The sequence below is a fragment of the Peromyscus californicus genome, unplaced genomic scaffold (assembly GCF_007827085.1).
Source record: "Peromyscus californicus insignis strain IS unplaced genomic scaffold, ASM782708v3 Scaffold_6__1_contigs__length_162567912, whole genome shotgun sequence".
In the NCBI taxonomy this organism is placed as follows: domain Eukaryota; kingdom Metazoa; phylum Chordata; class Mammalia; order Rodentia; family Cricetidae; genus Peromyscus; species Peromyscus californicus.
In genome coordinates, this window is record NW_026294584.1 from 27,266,989 (window position 1) to 27,286,292 (window position 19,304).

The 19,304-nt window shown below is 35.0% G+C and overlaps 1 protein-coding gene across 1 annotated transcript in view; it reads right to left on the minus strand.

Moving 5' to 3' along the window:
• The window catches only part of Vwde (von Willebrand factor D and EGF domains), a 70,818-nt gene that overhangs the window by 10,826 nt on the left and 40,688 nt on the right, over window positions 1-19,304 (minus strand). Inside the window, exons 14-25 of the mRNA XM_052721842.1 lie at window positions 17,051-17,206; window positions 16,842-16,946; window positions 15,226-15,340; window positions 13,051-13,301; window positions 11,876-12,095; window positions 7,504-7,641; window positions 5,038-5,601; window positions 3,570-3,665; window positions 3,391-3,486; window positions 2,123-2,218; window positions 1,439-1,534; window positions 144-239 (exon numbers count right to left, since the gene is read on the minus strand). Of these exons, the coding sequence (XP_052577802.1) occupies window positions 144-239; window positions 1,439-1,534; window positions 2,123-2,218; window positions 3,391-3,486; window positions 3,570-3,665; window positions 5,038-5,601; window positions 7,504-7,641; window positions 11,876-12,095; window positions 13,051-13,301; window positions 15,226-15,340; window positions 16,842-16,946; window positions 17,051-17,206 (2,029 nt within the window). The remainder of the gene's footprint in view (window positions 1-143; window positions 240-1,438; window positions 1,535-2,122; window positions 2,219-3,390; window positions 3,487-3,569; window positions 3,666-5,037; window positions 5,602-7,503; window positions 7,642-11,875; window positions 12,096-13,050; window positions 13,302-15,225; window positions 15,341-16,841; window positions 16,947-17,050; window positions 17,207-19,304) is intronic.

Below are 19,304 nucleotides of genomic sequence, written 5' to 3' on the forward strand. Positions count from 1 at the left end.
ATCTACATAATCATAAGGAATAGAGAGGGAACAGAGTCTTTTTCCATCTGAAACTTGGTATGTGTTTCTGCAAAACTCACTTTCTTATTTTGTGTTCCTAGTTTTCCAATGCCCTTTTATACTTATGCAGAAGGAATACTTACCATTCTGGCACTGTGCACCAAAGAATCCATCAGGACAGAGGCAAGTGTTTGGTTTATAACAGGAACCACCATTGAGGCAAACAGGATCACACAGAGCTAATGAACAACAGGAGGAAAAGAGATCACAAAGTGCTGTTATTTTAAAACTAAGTGTGACACAGGTGTATGGAAGGAAGCACAGTGATATATTTTAAGTACAAGTAAAAATAGCCCATATTTTAGACTTCAACAAGCCAGAAGAAGCAAAATAACTTTGTAATTGCTTTGAAAATATGTTCATTTGTTGCATTAATAATATTAATGATAAAGCTAAGAATGTGGAGTGAGTGTGGTTAAAATTCAGAATGCCTTTGGTGATGATCCTAGGCTGAGAAAGGGAGACTCACCAGCGCTGACAAACGTATGTGGCTCTGCACACAATTTATCCCTCTGCAAATAAAACAGGGCTACTTTACTCTAGCCCCTCCATGCTCAAAATGGCTGACGCTTCATCATTTGTTTTGCTTTGATAGTACTTCTAGTTCTATTTTCAGCCTAGACTTTATCCAGTTTCCAAGGTGTACCACAGGTACAGTTCTCTTCCAAATTCAGCTTGCTGGGATTGATTGATGTCTTCACTTCTTGTAATATGTGGTCTATTTACATGTCCTAATATAAAACAACTTGCTTCACAGTCTTATTTTTTTAAAAAAATAATTACATCTCATTATCTTTTTCACTAATGATATAAAATATGAAATAATCTTTGTTTTCCTTTGTAACAGGCTCCATGTATAACCAGCTCATTATAAATGGCGGGTTAAATTTTCATTGAGAAAAGTCATTAGATCACAGTAAATTAGAATAGACAGACAAACTGTAAACCTCTCTGTTAAGGAAACACATCTGATACTGACAAATGAATGGATTGTCGTGATGGCTGTGCTTAACAACCAGAACCAAATAGATGTTTAATTAAGTAGCATATCTATGTCCTGATTAGAAAAAGAGAAAGAAATTTAAATGGAGAAATTGCCCCAAAGATGGGTGTTCTGTGTCCATATCAGGTAAGTGAATGACGGAAATACAAAAACAAGACAGTACTGATCAGGAACATAACATGTAAGACAGCATTAAGGTTCTGGGTAACAGGAAAGCATGAAGATGAGATGTAAGAATTTTTAAAATGCATCATACATAACCACCTCATATCTTTCTTGTCAGCTCAGTTTTGTTTTTGTAGGTGTGACTCTCATACCTGTATTTGAAGTTTCTTTTTGTTGATATGTTTATTGTACACAGTTCTGATTTTTTACCTGTACTACAGGTGGGTCCGTACCAGCCAGACTTGCACTGGCAAATATCTGGTGCAACACATTCACCTCCATTTTCACAGTGCCTGTTACAGACCACTAAGATCAGAAAGACAAAAGAAAGTCAAATTTAGCTCACAACTGCCAAATACTTCTGGTAATGAATCAGACCACCGAGAAAGATCAGAATGATTCCTACTCTGGCTTGGATGCATTCCAGTTCTCGTGTTCAGCTATTTTCTTACTAATAGAGATGGAGAAAGTAGAAAATCATTAGCGCTGAATGAGAATTAGTTATTTAGGGAAATTATTAGTAACCGGTGAGCATAATTAAAGATAAATTAAAGAAAATAAGGTTACATGGGAGGTAATAAGTCTGATTTTCAATTATTTCAAAGAATAAGATGTTACTATTCAGAATAAACTTCTTTATCCATTTTCTTGAGACAGGGTTTCACTATATGTAACTCAGACTACTTCTCAACTCATGATTCTCCTGTCTCAGCTTCCCAAATAATAGGATTACAACCATGCCCATCCAAACTTCTTTACCTCATTTCTGGTCACTCCTGGTTCCTTTAGTGAATCAAGTCTATTTGGGGATGAGATTGTTTTATTTAGCATTAAAACCATCAACTCATCAAAGGAGGAGTTTATTATACCAGATTGCAAGAGAGCTTTACTTACATGTTGCACATCTTGGTCCTACAAATCCGTAAGCACAAGAGCAAAGATTGCCAGGTAAGCATGTGCCCCCATGTTGGCAAGGAGGGATACAATGTTCTGCAGACACAGATATAAAGTCAAGTTTTACTAATCAGTATACATGCATATGTACAAAATGGCCACAATAAAGCCCCATTATAAAAGAAAAATTTAGGGTAAACTTGATTCCCTTTTAATGTGTAGTTACTTTTCTGTTGGGATCCACTACATGAATTCACAATTCCAAAGCAATCATCAATCAGCACCATGTTTTGGTTTATAAATAAAATCTATAAAACACAATGTAGGTGTGTGAAAGTTTTATAAAAAACTTTGGTTAATTGGATAATGATACTTGACCTTCAGCTTCTTCTAAAATGTGAGTGTTGACTTATGAATAACTGTCCTAGAAATAGATTTTTATATTTCCATACTTATAATCATTTGCTATGAGTGTTGAAGATTTCTGTTAGTTCCAGATTTATTTTGTTACTCTGTGGTTTCCTTTGTCATCAAGGTAATTAACAGGACTCTAAGATCATTCACAATTATATGTATCATCTACTAGAATTTAGTCCCCAAAACTTTTTAAAACAGCAAATTCATTTTAAAAATTTACACTTACTTTTATCAGCTCTACTCTGTAGATTCTTCATTTAATATTTCAGCCTAAACCATGCGACCTGTATATGGCTGCAGATGTTTTTTTTTTTTAAGACCATCTTTTAGGTTTCTACTTACTACACAAAAGTCATTTAATAATTACCTTTTGCCAAAATATTTGTAGGGATGTGTTACCTTATACCTAACTCTCAAAAAACAAAGGTTTTGAAAGACAAACATTTGCTCTTTGGATCTCTAATTTCTGAAGTTTGAGTGATCCAAAATTAGGGGCTAGAAAGATGGCTCAATGGTTAAGAGCCGTTGACTGCTTTCTAGATTCCACATATCCCAGCACACACCTTATAACCTTTTGTAAATCTAGTCCCAAGGAATATGCCACCATCTTCTGGCTTCTACAGGCATTGCATGTACATGGTGCCCGACATACACCAGTCAAAACACCCATACAGTTAAATCTCTAAAATGAATTATTATAATAAATATTTTTTTAAAACTGTGAGCTTTTATACAAGCACTGGTGAGTACTCGTTAGCAAAAACACAGTAAGAAAATTATCTTTCGAAATATTTTCAAGGCAATAACACCATATTTAGTCCCATATTTGAGATTTTATTTGTAATTATCACCTTCACCGCAGGTTGCTCCACCAAGCCCTGGAGGACATTCACAGATGTTAGGCTTAATGCATTTTCCATGTTCTTTGCAAACAGGGTGACAGATGGCTACATAAAAATAAAGCCCATGGCTTAGAAATATTGATTATCAAATAAAACTTATTATACAAACTAATGAATCACATACCTACCAGTTTGGCAGTTGGAACCAGTGTAACCGGGTTTACATTTGCATATGTTTGGGGCAACACATTCCCTGTTTCTTCCACATGAATGTCTACAAAATGCTGCAAAAATCAAGGAAGAAAGTCTGATTTGTAGATGTGATATGTATATGTGTGTGTGTGTGTGTGTGTGTGTGTGTGTGTGTGTGTGTGTGTGTGTGTATGTTGCTTTCAGATTCAGTTAGATCAAAAAAGGTTTTTCTAAAGTTTTCTAAAACGAACATTTTAATGAATTATTAAACCACAGCTACTACATTTGATTATAATTCTTTTCCTTATACTGGCTTCATGATTAGAATGATTGAGAAACACGATTACTAGACTAAGAAAAAAAGTGTACTGTGTGGCAATTATTCCAATAGCACTAGCTCACAGGGTAGGAAGCAGTCAGCCATGCACTCATGTTGTAGAGTGTGATGGGGTTTCAGAAGCTGTAATGTTGATGATAGGACAGTGATGGTCAGAATTCCAAAGAGCAAGGTTCCAGGAAGTCAAAAGTTAATGGGGCTGGAATCCTTGGGCATCTTCAGCCACTTGACATATTCCAGTGGCCATCTAACACTTCTCATGTAACCATAACACATGAGATGACTATGTTTTATTTGTTAACAATAAGCAACTTTACGTTATAAACATACAGGTCTATTTTTGCAGGAAAAGAAAGAGGATTCATTTTTTGTTTTTTGGGTTTTTTTGTTTTGTTTTGCTTTTGTAATATCAAGAACATAGAAGTATGGAAATGGTTCTTTTCTTTAATTTTGATCTCAAACCAAAATGAACAATAACAATAAAACTAGCAAAGAAATGGACAAGAACAATGACAAGACACCTAAATTTTTATTTGCATTAAACAAAAACAATGACTATACAGGGCAAAGATATAAACAGTGCTTGTAAAATTGAAATGACAGAACAATTGTTTAAATGTCGAAAGCATTTGAGAAACTACAGAAAATTGCAGTTTGTGAAAATAAGCAGGTATGTCAGAATCAGTAATTTGAGGTGTTAACTGGCCATGGTGGACTGAAAAGAAACTAGACCACACAATACTGATCAGGTTTGTATTCACAACTGTGACTCATCTCTTTAGCTGATTGGTACCAGACAACCAGACTCACAAAGCTCTACTCTCTCATCTGTACACATGGAAAACAACACTCAGTATATGAGGTCACTATAGACTATATGATGGTTAAAATAGAATGTTGCTATAGAACTTCGAATAGAGCAGCTATCACTGTATTAATAATACCTATATAGTAACAATATTTTGTAATAGTAATGGTATTTTACAAAGAGCATTTCAGAAACTCACATCTTCCAAAAATGTATTAAACTAAACAGAATGAATAGAAATCAGCAAATATGGAAGGATAACTGCTAATCACTTAAGTTCCATGTTTTCATTCTGTGTTCTGAAAATTTTTCACATTACCTCTGCAATTGATTCCATCTCCATAATACCCAGAGGGGCAGCGTCCACACTTGAAATGACCGTCTATGGTTGGCACACAGGGAACACCCAGGAAACAAGATGATTCTGTACAATTTGATGTTTTGATTGATTCAAACTTCTTTGGCAAAATAGTGATTTCTTCAGTAGTCGATGATGTAAAGTCATGCTGAGTAAAACCTTGGAAAGGGTTGCTAATTTGAGCATTATGCCCTCCTGTCTCTGTTTTAACAGTGCTCTGGATAGCATCACTTATTTGTCCAAAAGAATTGTTAGGATTGATGCTTAAAGAGGTACCATTATGTGCAGGAATTTCTAGCTCATTGAGAGTAAGATTTGTACTGAGAATGTGATCCACCTGCTCATAAGCAGGTATCTGATGAGAAATATCCTTCTTTGTATTATCCATTTGAGTTGTAACTGACTTTATTGAAAAGTGAGAGGTGCCTATTGAGTTTAAGGACTTGTTGGTAGTTGTAGCAGGACTCTGAGTAAAGCTTGGACTTGATAGTAAATGCTCCTTTGATGGCGATTGAAAGCTTGAATCTAAACAATAGCAAAAATGAATAGAAATGTTCATCAGAATGTTTATTAATTTCTACAATATCCACAATTTTGTGCTAAGTTATTCATTCCTTTATGTGGGGTTTATAACATGTAAGGCTACGAATCATAAAGTAATGGAAAGTCATCATAGTGTTCCAGCCTTCAAGGATGGTGTAACCTATTTGGATACACAAGGTAACACAGGAAGTAAGCTAGTTTGAAAGTAAATACTAATAAGCACCCCTGAAATTTCCTTTGTTCATTTTTCTATAGTATATACCCAAGGATTCAGGAGATTAGCAAGGATAAAAATGTATTTCAAGTTGCATTACATAACCCTTAAGTTATCTTCCTAAAAATTGTGAGACATTTGATTACACTGTAAAATGTGTCACTGTGACTGGTTTAATAAAAAGCTAAATGGCCAATAGTTAGAAAAAGGTTAGGCAGGACTTCCAGGGACAGAGAGGACTCTGGGAAGAAGGGCAGAGAAGGTACTGAGGTATAACTTGTTAGTCGTAGGAAAAACAATTGTGAAATACTCTGCATTAGCCTTGAACTAAGACCATGACTTACTGGGGACACTTTCATCTATTGGCCTAACATGATTTTATGTTTTTGGCAGTTTTACCATCCTTTTCTTCAATGACACTTTCATCAAGACTCAGGAGAACCATAGTTTTTGTAGTAAAGTCATTTAAAAACTGTTTCAACTGTAAATCAGTATATGAAGCATGTCAGAGTTAAACTTTTGCAAACTAAACCAAATGAATCATAATCTAGATCCATGAGTCATTTGAATTTAATTCTTTCCAAATTAGATCAAAGACACAGTTAAGATATTATTCTTTTTCACCAAATCCTCAGATGTAGAATGAATTGTGCGCCAAAAAACTCATATGTCAAAGTGTAAATCCTAAACATGGCTGTGTTTGGAGAGAGGGTCTTTGTAAAAGGAATTCTGGTTGCACAAGGTGAGAAGAGTAGATCTGTGATCTAAGATTGTCATCCTAAGAAGAGGAGGAGGTACCAAAAAAGCACAGTCAGGCAAAGAAGAAAGACCTAGTGACGACATGACTGTCTGCCAGCCAAGAAAACAGTTTCCCTGAAGCCAAACAGACTAGATCCTTGCTCTTGAACTTCCAGGCACCAGAATTAGAATTACCAAAAAAATAACATATTATATGCTGCATTATACAATTCTTACCTTTCTAAAAAAATAAAAATACCTCAGGGGTAATTTTTTTTTTCATGGAAAACAAATGAAAGGTTGATATTGACTTCCTCACTTGTTACCTCGACAGACAGTTCCATCATGATATAAAGATTGGGTGATCAATTTCCCATCAAAAGCAGATCATTATTCATTTAATTGTACCACAAATATAGCTCTCTAATGCTATCTCCTAGAGCTCACTTCTAAAATATTGATGTTTCTTAGTTTCTTTTGTTCCCTTTCCTCTAAAATCTCTGTCTCCTTGGATAATAATCATAAAAGTTGCATCTGTTGCTCAGTCCTCTCTCCTTGACCTTCACATGAATATTACATAGTCTCTCTCTATCCATACTCAATCCATGCCTCTTTTAGGGTCTTTGATTGTCCTTCCTGGCAGGAATGATGCCCTGTGTACTACTCCTGTGTGTCTCTCAGGCACATCTATCAAAATACACTAAACATCTTTTTGGCACCATGAAGCTCCTAATCACATTTCCTTCTACAACATGATGATCTATTAAGTGGGAGGACATATGTGATATACTTCTGCATCCTGTGCATCTAGTTCTACATGCAGCATGATGCATATATACCGAAGGAACATGTGAGTAGAAAAGAAAGGCAGTTGAATGACATGAATTAGATAAATGCAGCACAAAGCACAGCAGCAAGCAGGGGCCTTTTACCATGACATGTGTTCCCATCACCATGAAATCCTTTAGGACATGAGCCACAACGATAGGAGCCAACAATATTGAGGCACTTCACACCTGGGGAACAAGGCCAGGAGTCACACTCATCAACATCTTTCTCACAGTGCTTGCCTACAGGAAATACAAATCAATAGTTCAAATTATTTAATTTGAAATACATTATATGTCTATCATCCTGTTGTTTGGTTACTTATACTCCTGCTTTATTCTGTTGAATTCTTAGAAGGAGCTTGGTATGTAGACTAGGTTGGCCTGATACTGGCTATGTACCTCAGGTTAACCTAAAATGTGCAACACTCATGCTTCTTGAGTTCTGGGATTGCAAGCACATGCCATCACATTTGGCAGGTTTTCTGACTCTTTATTTAGCCAATCCAAACCTCTGCTAAGGAAATAATTCACTCTTTATTTAAAAACTAGTATAAAATCAAGGATAAAATCATTTATACTTCTTTTAATAGTAAACTCAAGTCTTCACACACAAGAATTTGTTTTTCTATAAAGAAGGTGAGTAATCTCATCACTAGGGAGGGCCAGGTAGGAGGACCTTGAGTTGGTTAGCATAAGTAACATAACCAAATCTGTCTCAAGAAACAGATTATTAATAATTGAGGTAAGAATTACAGTATACAACATATAATTATATACAATATAATGAGAACATTTGCACTTTTCTTTAAAATCTCTGTAACTTTTGGAAAGGTTGTTTAGAACATTTCTTGCTTAGCCTAAGGATAACTTGTTCAGTCAAATTATTGCACTCTGAAATTTTTAATTTTACATGTTAAAAAAGTCAGTTTTCTCAATAAGGTATTTTGAAATTATATAGTGCCCTTTGATAAGCTTAACATCTTATTTGAATGAATAAATTCATATCAAGAATAGATATTAATCCTTGTTATATACATATGTTTAAGGCAATTAATATTTAAACATTTTCAAATATAGTCTATAACACAACACAAAAGAGCTATCTACATTCATATGTCTAAGTGGTAATTTTAAAATAATAAAAAGATTAAAAGACAAGAAAATATTTAGCTTTGTTCATATATTTTAAAACATATATTTCAGAAAAGTCAGCTCAATGACTGTATATTAATCTCACAATTACATCTATATAATTGAAGAACTCTTTATATAAGACCTTTGAATTTTTGATTTAATAAAAAGGTACAGTTGGAAGTTTTCCTGTGTCCCACCTGACCCATGGTCAGGAGAAATCTCTGACTCACAGTCCTGCAGCCTTTTATAAAATAATCACTCAGAGGCCTAACATTATCTATAACTGCTTGGCTATTAACTCAGGTTTATTACTGATTAGCTCTTACACTTAAATTAACCCATGATTCTTGTCTATGTTTAGCCACGTGGCTTGGTACCTTTTCTCAGTTCTGCCTTGTCATCTTTCTTCCTCTGTGTCTGGCTGGAGACTCCTGACTCAGCCTTTCCTCTTCCCAGAATTCTCCTTGTCTTCTTGCCCCACCTATACTTCCTGCCTGGCTACTGGCCAATTAGCGTTTTATTAAACCAGTGTAGCAAAGCATTATCCCACAGCATTCTATTCATTATCCCCCTTTCTGTCTAATCAAAATGGAAGGTTTTAACTTCAACATAGTAAAATTACATATAATAGAACAGTTATCAAGCAAGAATTATAGTGACAATATCTAGTCTATTTGTATTTTATAAAATTAAAGAAAATATTCTATCATCTATCCTATGTTTGTGAGTCTAAAGTTTCATATCTAATTTATCTTTTGTCATAACTAAGGAAAATTATAACTAGTCAACTAGATAGTTCATCAACTACATCTAAGATTCCAGAAGGATACAATATTACCTAAGTAAACAGGAAATGCATTGTAAGCAATTTCCAAAATTCTGGAAATAACAGACAGCTGCCTGCCTGAACAGTCATCCAAAGTTCCTCTTCAATGTTGGGGCATCCATCTTCAGCCTATAGACCTAGAGTCTCTCAGTTGCTTCTCTCTGTGTACAACATATTATCAGCAGTCTAGGCAAGAGCAGCTTTTTGCCCAAATGGCTATTTTTGCCAAGAAGAAGATAAACTCCATACGGAGTATCTTTGATGGCCATCTTCCTCTTTGAAGTAAATCAGTACTGCCAGGAGGAGATATGTCTCACTGCCCAGAAAGCCTAAGTTATAAAAACATTTTAAATGCCATATTCTGTAGGTCTTTGAAGTGTTTGAAAATTACCTACCTAATTGAAATATATCTATGTATATCTAGAAAACGTAAGTAACATAACTATAAGTTTGATTATCATGGATGACTAATTGTTAATCTGTATTTCTTAATTATACATTATGATTTCAAATGAGTCGCACAAATATTCTACCTTAAACAAGAGTAGACATATACATACAGTATAACAAAATTAACTTTAAATTTGTATCAATAAACTAAAATCCATAGCACTGTAAAACATTTTTAAACAAGTTGTTGCTCTTTAAAAGTAGGTTCAATAATCTACCCTTTCATCCTATCATATCTATATCCTATATTTCTACATCATATCCCCCTTTCTTCTTTTAGAAAGAGATTGACTATGACCAATAACAATTTGTAACCAACAACCTAAACAAACAAAGAAGTAGGCAATGGTAGCACATGCCCTTAATTCTATCACTTAGAAGGGAGGATCTCTGTGTGTTCAAGGCCACACTGGAAACAGAACCAGGTGCGGTGGCACACACCTTAATTCCAACACTAGTTAACCATGCAGGTCTAGAGGTCTGTATAGTCAGACAGAAAGTGACAGAGCTGTGTAGGAAGAGGAAGTGATATAGCTGGACAGAGAGCAAATCAGATGGCAGAACAGCAAGGCATATGTGCGTGGGTAAGACAGGAAGTAACTTGCATTTGAAATCTGCAGAGTTGATGAGTTAAAATTGGCTGGTGGCTTTCTCTCTTTCCCTGATCTCTCTAAGGCTTTCACCCCTATGTTTTTATTTAATAAGACCATTTAGAAATTAGTCTAAAATTGACACCCAACATTGGGCGCCAAATGTAGTTGGAAGTTTTCCTGTGTTCTGTCTGACCCATGGTCAGGACAAATCTCTCACCCACAGTACCACAGCCTTTTATAAAATAATCACTCAGAGGCTTAATATTATTTATAACTGCTTAGCTATTAGCTTAGGCTTATTACTGATTAGCTCTTACACTTAAATTAACCCATAATTCTTAGCTATATTTAGCCACATGGCTTGGTACCTTTTCTCAGTTCTGCCTTGTCATCTTTCTTCCTCTGTGTCTGGCTGGAGACTCCTGACTCAGCCTTCCTCTTCCCAGAATTCTCCTTGTCTGCTTGCCCCGCCTATACTTTCTGCCTAGCTACTGGCCAATCAGCATTTTATTAAACCAGTGTGCAAAAGCATTATCCCACAGTATAAAGGCTTACTTTTTATATGTTTATTTTTAGAACCAGACATTTTAGGACAAGTCATGAATTAGTGAGTAAGCTAGCATTTCATTTGTTTCCAACTCTGATTTAACCCATGATATTTCTAAGTTAGTAAATTAGTAATAAAGAATTCCTTATGTGATAATATTTGTTTTCTCCCTGAAATATTTTTTGCTATTCTATGATATATATGTAAATGTTTCTCTTTTTAACAAAATAAAATACAGTAAGATAAAACAAAAATCATCACATTGAAGTTGGACAAGACAAGCCAACAGAAGGAAATGAGGCCCTAAAAGAAGGCACAGGAATCAGAGATCCAATCATTCATACATTCAGAAGTCCCATAAAAATACTAAACTGAAAGCTATTATATATATTCAGAGGACTTAGTGCAGACCAGTGTAGATTCCATTCTTTCTGCTTTAGTCTCTGTAAGTTCATATGAACATTGCTCAGTTGATTTAGAGGACCTCATTCTCCTGGTGTCCTCCATCCCCTCTGGCTTCCATATTCCTGCCCCTTGTCCACAGGGTTCCCTGATCTATGTCATATTTCATTATCAATATATTTAAATGTATTTTATTGCAAAACAGATGTAATGATTACAGACATGCAATAGAGTTTCCTTGATTGCTGTTAGATTTAAAAATTGGACAAAATTACAAGAATATATAAAAGCAAAAGTATGTAAAAGTAATTGAAAATAATTAAATAAATTATAATTAAACAATTACAAATAATCAAGATATAAGCAGTGCATTCATCTGTGATACTTTTTGTCAGACTTTGAAAAATATGCATCAAAATCTTAAGAATGTAAATTTGCATGGTTCCACAAATAATATTCCAAGGAGCTTTTCCTTCTAATTCATTCACATTCTCATTTGGTTCATAATGAACCCATACTAACCTGTTAGCCCGGAAGGACAGTCACAAGAGTAACTGTTTAAGTTTCTAATACATATGCCAAGACCACAAGGGTTTGACTGGCACCCACTGGCATCAACTTCACAAAGACCACCATGGAAACCAGGCAAACAGACACACAGGTATTCTCCACTTCCTGGAGGAAATTTACTATCAGACACACATGAGCCACCATTCAAGCAGTCACAAGACTTCACAGTCACCTGCAAAAGACAAATAATAAATGCCTTATTTTGAATAAAATTATGTTTAGTTAATACCAAATGAAATCATGACAGGCATAAGGGCTTATGTACTTTTATAATCAAATTATGTATCTCTGCAAAATGCTTGTTTAAAAAATTATATCCACTCTCAAGAGCACAATTCAAATATATGTACTAGGGGGAATACTTTTAAAAATATTTCAAGTAGAATAACTTATTTTTGTTTTCTAATTTTTAAAATAGATTCTATTTGGTTCCAAGTGGCCTGTGACTTACAGTCCTTCCTCAGCCTTCCAAGTACAGATTTTTTTAGGTATGTAACACCATACCCCATGGATAGAAGGATCAACTTCTATAACGCAAACTGAATACTAGGAAACAAAATCAGAAATGTTGAAGACAGTCAGTACTCATGTATCTCCAATTGAAGGACAGACCATAACTTCAGTTTCCAGGCAAATATGGCCAAATACAATTATCTTTCATCACATGTGTCTGTGTGAAAGCATACATGCCAAACTTTAAACATACATGCACACCACAAAGAATTTATAAGAATTCAATCCTTATGCCTGACATACTACATATATCAATAAAGGAAAATTGTCAGTTAGATACTTATGTCTTCTTTCTATACTTTTAGTTTCTAATTCAGCATCCAAGACTTTCATTTGAAGGAAAAAGGTGTAATTGTCAATCTTATTTTAGTCAGGATTTCCATGGAAGTGGAAAGGAATGAGATTCTCATCCTTGTCTATCAAGTACAAAGTACAACATCAGCTATCAGTTTAGATCCATGATTATGACTGTCTCTAAGGTGCTATGCTGCTACAAGCAAGAATCAAGCGTGTAATATTTAATGACTTCATTGCTCTTTGACATTAAGACCGTGACTTGTGCTTGGCTTTAAAATGAAGTGGTCAGTGACATTTAGATAATTATAAGCTATGACCTCAATTGTGACTGTAGTTTCAGCCTCACAGTCATCCTTAAGACGGAGAGTGAATCTCTGAGGCGTCAGTGACTCTGTTTTCCATGTAAGAAGTCCTTTGGAGGAAACACCTGCCCCATCAGGACCGGAATCCAGTGTAAAGTGTATCTCAGAGCCTTCTGGATCCCAGGCCATGAGCTGGTACTCAAAGTCTTCTCCGTAAAATGCCTGTAATTTGTCTTGCAGTGCTTGAATCACAGGAGGCTGGTTGTCTGTACCAGAGAAAGTAGGAAGGGAAAGAAGCATGATTTTGATAGTCCCCGTAGGGACAAGTGTCTAATAAGGACTTAATTCTGCTTAAATTTCTACTAGTTGCTTTTTTTTTGTTGTTGTTATTTAAATGTTATTCCATTCAGTGTAAATGTAAAAGTAACTGACAGGTTCAGGGTCAATTTTGTCAAGCAAATCTGTAAATATTTTGGACACTGCATAAAACATACAGGCAGTGTTGCACTCTGCGTTGGAGACACTCCTCTTTTGTCCTAAATAACTGTGTTGACCATTCCACTTCTTGAGGAGCCTTGGTACTCTCAGACCCTCTCGCTCTATCTGTGCATACTTGCTCTTTCTGCCTCATTTTCTTCCTTGGCACCTCCCATTCCTTTCTGTGATTATAACCCTCCATCCACATCCTTAAGGTTTCTTTATTCTACATACTTCCCCACTTGTAACAATTGGTAGAGAACAGTCAGACCAAACTCCTGTTCCTCTGAGCCTCTTCCAGTGGCCAAGCTCACACCCTAGTGAAGTTGTGTCAGGAAAAGGGGATGTTTCCTTTATATGCAGAAAACATTTCAAAATATAATTTATACTGTCTTATATTTTAACATGTGTACTTCCCTCACCTGCTAGTTAAACACAAATATGAAAACCAACTTCACTACGGCATCTGGGCTGCAAGTGCATTATGTGTACACAGGATGCATTGATGCCAGGAGACCCCAGTTCCAGCTCCCAATCTATACCTGTATATCTTTAAAAGCACCCTTACTAGTGATCTTATTTCCCTCCTCTTCCACACGAGGCTTAAGACTCCTCATATCATTGAACGCTATGGCTTAGTCACAAATCTATCACACTATTGCCATTAAAAGACAGACTCCAACTCAGAAGGTAGTCTCCATTTTCTTTATCTCTTTCATAATTTTTCCTTAAATTTTCATTCGCTTTGGCTAGTATTCTGTAAATCTTGTTCCTAAACAGTGAATAGGGACAGTTATCTAACAAAGCAATGGAGTTTACGTATAAAATGGCATGTATAATATCACAAACAACTGTGTAAATATAAAGTTTTATAGAGAAAAAGTTATATAGTCTCTGAGAACTGTGTCTTGTTGCATCTTACTTACTAATCCATGTAACTAATAACACCTGATCAGCACATGAGGAAGGAATTCAGACACTCATATGAAATCGCTGTGGTACTTGGGAAAGTGAAGAAGTTATGTCATGTGACCACAATTTGTGGTACCATTTGAATGAAAATTTATCTGTACACAGGATTATATTTATAGAATCACAGAAGAAGGGTACTAAAAGGCACTTTATTGAGTACTGAGTATCATATCATAAATAAAAAATGATAAATTCATGTCTGTTGGAGATGCAATAGCTGAATTCTTTGTTATAAAACTGAACAGAGTAAAGCTAGATTTAGAAAATGACGTGTACCTGAATTAAGAATTCCCATTTCTTTCTTCCATGAACAATTCAAATATTGTTTCACTATTAAATGTTAGACTATATATCTTATAATCTATTTCAGTATGATAGTATAAATTATATGTAGTCATGTAGCATTTAACATGAGAACAAGTTCTAAGAAATACATTGTTAACCAGTTTTATCATGGTATCATCATGTAGTATATAGTCACAAATTAAGACATCCATGAAACCACTTAGTGATATGAACACATGTGAAGCCTGTTGTTAACCAAAATATTGTTATTTGGTGTTTGGAGCCATGTATTAAAACATATTCCTGTCTTTTTTTTTAAAGCAAAGAAACTCGTAAAGTAATTAGAGCTAAGTTAAATAAATTGTTCATCTATCTGAAATACATTAGTATTAGTTATGGCTTAGAATCACCTTAAAACTTTTGTACAAGAAATAGTTGAAGTAATAAAGAACTTACTGTCTAAAAATGACCAAGTAGAATTTGATATTTGGGGTCTACAAATCAAACAAGAGCTGATAGGGTTTTTATCGCCTTCAGTGTAGCAGAGACCATCAAAAACACAAACATTATCCTAGTGGAATTTGAAAAAAGAAAATGTCAATAAGACATCCTTATGTCTAATACACAGAAACTAGAAACAGAAAGACAGCAGTGTATATATTTGGATTTGGAAAGAGTTTTCATAAACTCAACATGAATACATCTTTGAAAACAAATTATTCATTGTATATAAAAAGCAATGTAACTGATTAATTTGGAGGAATAGGAAAATGCAGGTAAGCCATGAGATACTATTGCATGGCTTCTGAGTAGCAAACAGGAAGTATAGCCACCATTTTTTTAATCTATGAGCCCTCCTGGCAGTGTTTTATTAATAAAAGTGGCCTTTTCCTGTACATCTGAAAGAATGACATTAATTTATAGTTATCTTCTGTTTCCCTTTGTTGCCTACTCTGTCCTTTGAATTCCACTGCTAGCCCAGATTCATGATATAATTACCTGCAGTTCATAATAGATACAGTTACAAGACATCCCTGAAAGAGATGCTGCCAGGGAGAAAGCAGCGGAATGCACCAGTTCCTCAACTCACTCAGAAGATTCACATTTATTTATCATTTTTGCTCATTTGGTAACAACTCTTTTGATACCACTTACAATGCTGTACAAAACAGAAGAAACAGCTGAGAGGTCATGACAATCTTGAAAGTCATCATTGAAAGTTCTTTTAAACTAGCAGAAACAAAATATTCCAGAGAAAATAAAAACAAATCACTCTTCTACAACACAATTTCTTGTTGACATAATCTGAATGCTTATATCATGAAATAATAAAGTGTACAAATTGTTTTATTTTCATATGTATATGTGTGGATACTAGTTTTATATTCTTTGATTTTGAAGAGTCCAGTGATATTAGATCCGTTGTGTTCATCAAGTCATTAGTTTTCATGGGAGGAAGCCTTCTAGGTAACCAAAGAAAAAAATAAAACCAGCTGAAACAAGCAAAAACAATATGGCTTTTTCTAAAAGCATTAGATACATTTTATAAACCCTTTTGAAATACAAACCATTTCCTACAAAAAGGACTAGTTAATCACAAGGACAAATATTACTGAAAAAAAATACTATTACTACAGAGGAAACAATGTACATAGGAGCACGTGAGTGAGTGATCCAATATGAACTCTTCTCTGATTCTTTGTGAGGGGTACAGAGAAGAGGGGCTGGGTCTCACATAGCAGGCTGTCCTCCATGATGGGACAACCTTACACTTCTGATCTTCCTGCCTCCATCTCCCAAGTGATAGAATTAAACTATCTTCTACTTTTACATAGTTTCTCCATCAGTGCTTCAGGGAGAAAATATTCTGCCACTTTAAAATGTTAAAGGGAGAAACATCTTCCTTGCTACAACAACAAGAGTTACAGGAAGATGATTAATTTTAATTAGATTAACACAAATGTGAGGTAAGAATTTGTCCATATCATTCTAGCATAAGGTTGGAAAAGTACAGCAACATGCCAAAGACATGTGAATATATGTGTTATATGCTATGAAAATAAGAAACATACCTTCATAATGCATGAGTCATTTTCATAGGGGTCACAAACTTGACAAGCACCATCATATATAATCATTATCTTGGGATTACTGAATGCATAACCATCATTAGATACCTGTGAAATATAGTTTTACAATAAGATTATTTCTCCTAAACATTGCCTCATCAATTCACCATGAAATTTTGTTTATGCATGAAATGATATCTTTTATTTGTTACCTTTAATTGAAACTTTGCAAAGGTTTTCTCCCCCATCAGATCCATGGTATTAGAATGCTGGCCGTCTGTGGGCAGGTGACAATCAACCATTCTGCTGTCTTGAAAGACTGTCTGTGTGTAGACACTTGCTCCGAGCACCCACTTACTGTTATTATACTGAAGATATAATGGAAAGTCAATTAACTACTTCTACATTGTGATGTCCTTTTGTTACTAAATTATATATAACCAACTTAGAAATTTTAAAATATCTATCCCATGTGATGGGATAAATAGTTAGAAAAAAATCACATTAAAGTGGTAAAAAATATACATAATTTGGTAATAAAAATCTCTCTCAAAGCATACATTACTGATAGATTCAATCCAAAAAAGTTGCCAAGGTTGGTCATGAATAATGGATTTCAGAGCAAGAGGGAAAGTAGTGGAATGCATAGCTGACACATGGTAGACGGATTTTCCATGTCAGAGTTTCTTTTCCGAAAGTTCCCACACTCATCCTTCTGGAGCATGTCCCCAGTTGGTACCCACTGGGCTCTCATGCTGTTACATGATCATTGACTGGTCCAGAGGAACAGCTAAGTTGGGTCAGTGCTTCAACTATTTGAAAATTTTTAGCCTTAGTAAAGTTAAAATAAAGCCTACAAAGAATAATAGGATTAAAATCAGATGTGCACATATATAACTGTGTACACACTAATTTTTCATGGCATCCACATCCCAAGTTAAAGATTTTTTTCCCCCTGAGGATTCAACTACATTATTTTCTTCAATTCTCTAAGAAATATACTCTCCTCAGTAAAATGTTTCATTTTGCTTAATCTAGTTTTTGTCATTTGAGTAGAATTCTAGCCAGTTTATCCTACTTAATACCAGTGGGATGTCATGCTTAAGTTACACTTTGGGTATTATTTAATGTACTGTAAAATGTCTTGGAGTGTGAAAAGTAAGAGGCAGAATAATTTTCTGAGCACTGATAACTATATTAAAAACTAAAAGGATATATTGTGTTGACAACATCTGAATTCATATTTATAAAAATATATTCTGACTGAACAATGATTTTCAAACATGTAGCATTGGTCATACAACTTGATAGTGCCTCAGCATTGTAGGTCAGCAAGAAAGGGCAAGGGCAGAGACATCACTCCAGTTTGTGTAGAATAGAGTCCACTGAGCTTTGAAGACTTGGTGATTGACAGACTAAAGTTGTGCAGATATCTATAGTCATGGAGGAGCAGTCCGTTAAAGCAGATCTGTCAGTGGGTTCCTCTAGCAGAGGAGGAAAGAAAGGAATGTCTCGAGGCTGTCAATATAGTTATGCTTAAGGGATGTAGGATCTCTTGTTTTCCTGTGTGAAATCAGTCTGCAGTCAAAGACTGATCCTTAAGACATGAATTCTACTCCTCTATGAAAAGGTAGACCCAAAGTTATAAATAAATATGGTTCCACATCCTTTATATTCAATATTTTGCGAATGTTTATTATGTGCTGAGAATATTCTTTTTAATTTAACTATTTTAATTTTTGAGAATTTAATACATGTGTACTGTACCTAAATGATATCCATCCAATCCTATGTGGTCAGTCCTATACACATATACACACTAGCTATTGGTATTCTGATGAGGGAAAACACAACAGAAAAGACATAGAATATATCATTTTGTTGTGATAACTGAAATTGAAATTTAATACAGAAGCCCCAAGTCTAATCTAGTCAAGGAAGACGTCAGAAGATGGAGGTTATATATTTCTACCCGAAGGATAAAGAGAAATCCAACATGGCTAAAGAGATCAACATTTGAAAAGCAAAAAGGTGTAAAACTTCATGGTCTGTAGTACAGCATGAAGAGGATGAGGGGGATGTTTAAGCTGCCCACAAAAGGGGACAAGAGCTAGGTCAGAAAGCCATCTGCTCACAGGGTTGCTGGTTGGACTTAATCCTGTGCATCAGCAGCTTAAAAGCTGGGTTTGACTTTTAGAGGAAAGAATGAAGGAAATGGTGGCTCAGGTGGCTGAATTTCTAAAAAAAAAGGCTTGTTTAAAATTGCTACTATAACAATAGAAAAGAGCTGTAAGTGGTGATATTCTATTCTCTACATAAAACAGCAAATGTGTCTGTGTGCCTTTGTGCAAAAGAAATATAGTAAGGATTATACCCAGAAAATGGCAGTGGACACATATGTCAGGATATGGAGAGAACAGTATAAAAATAAGAAATAATGGGAATCCATTACTCAGGACAATAAAA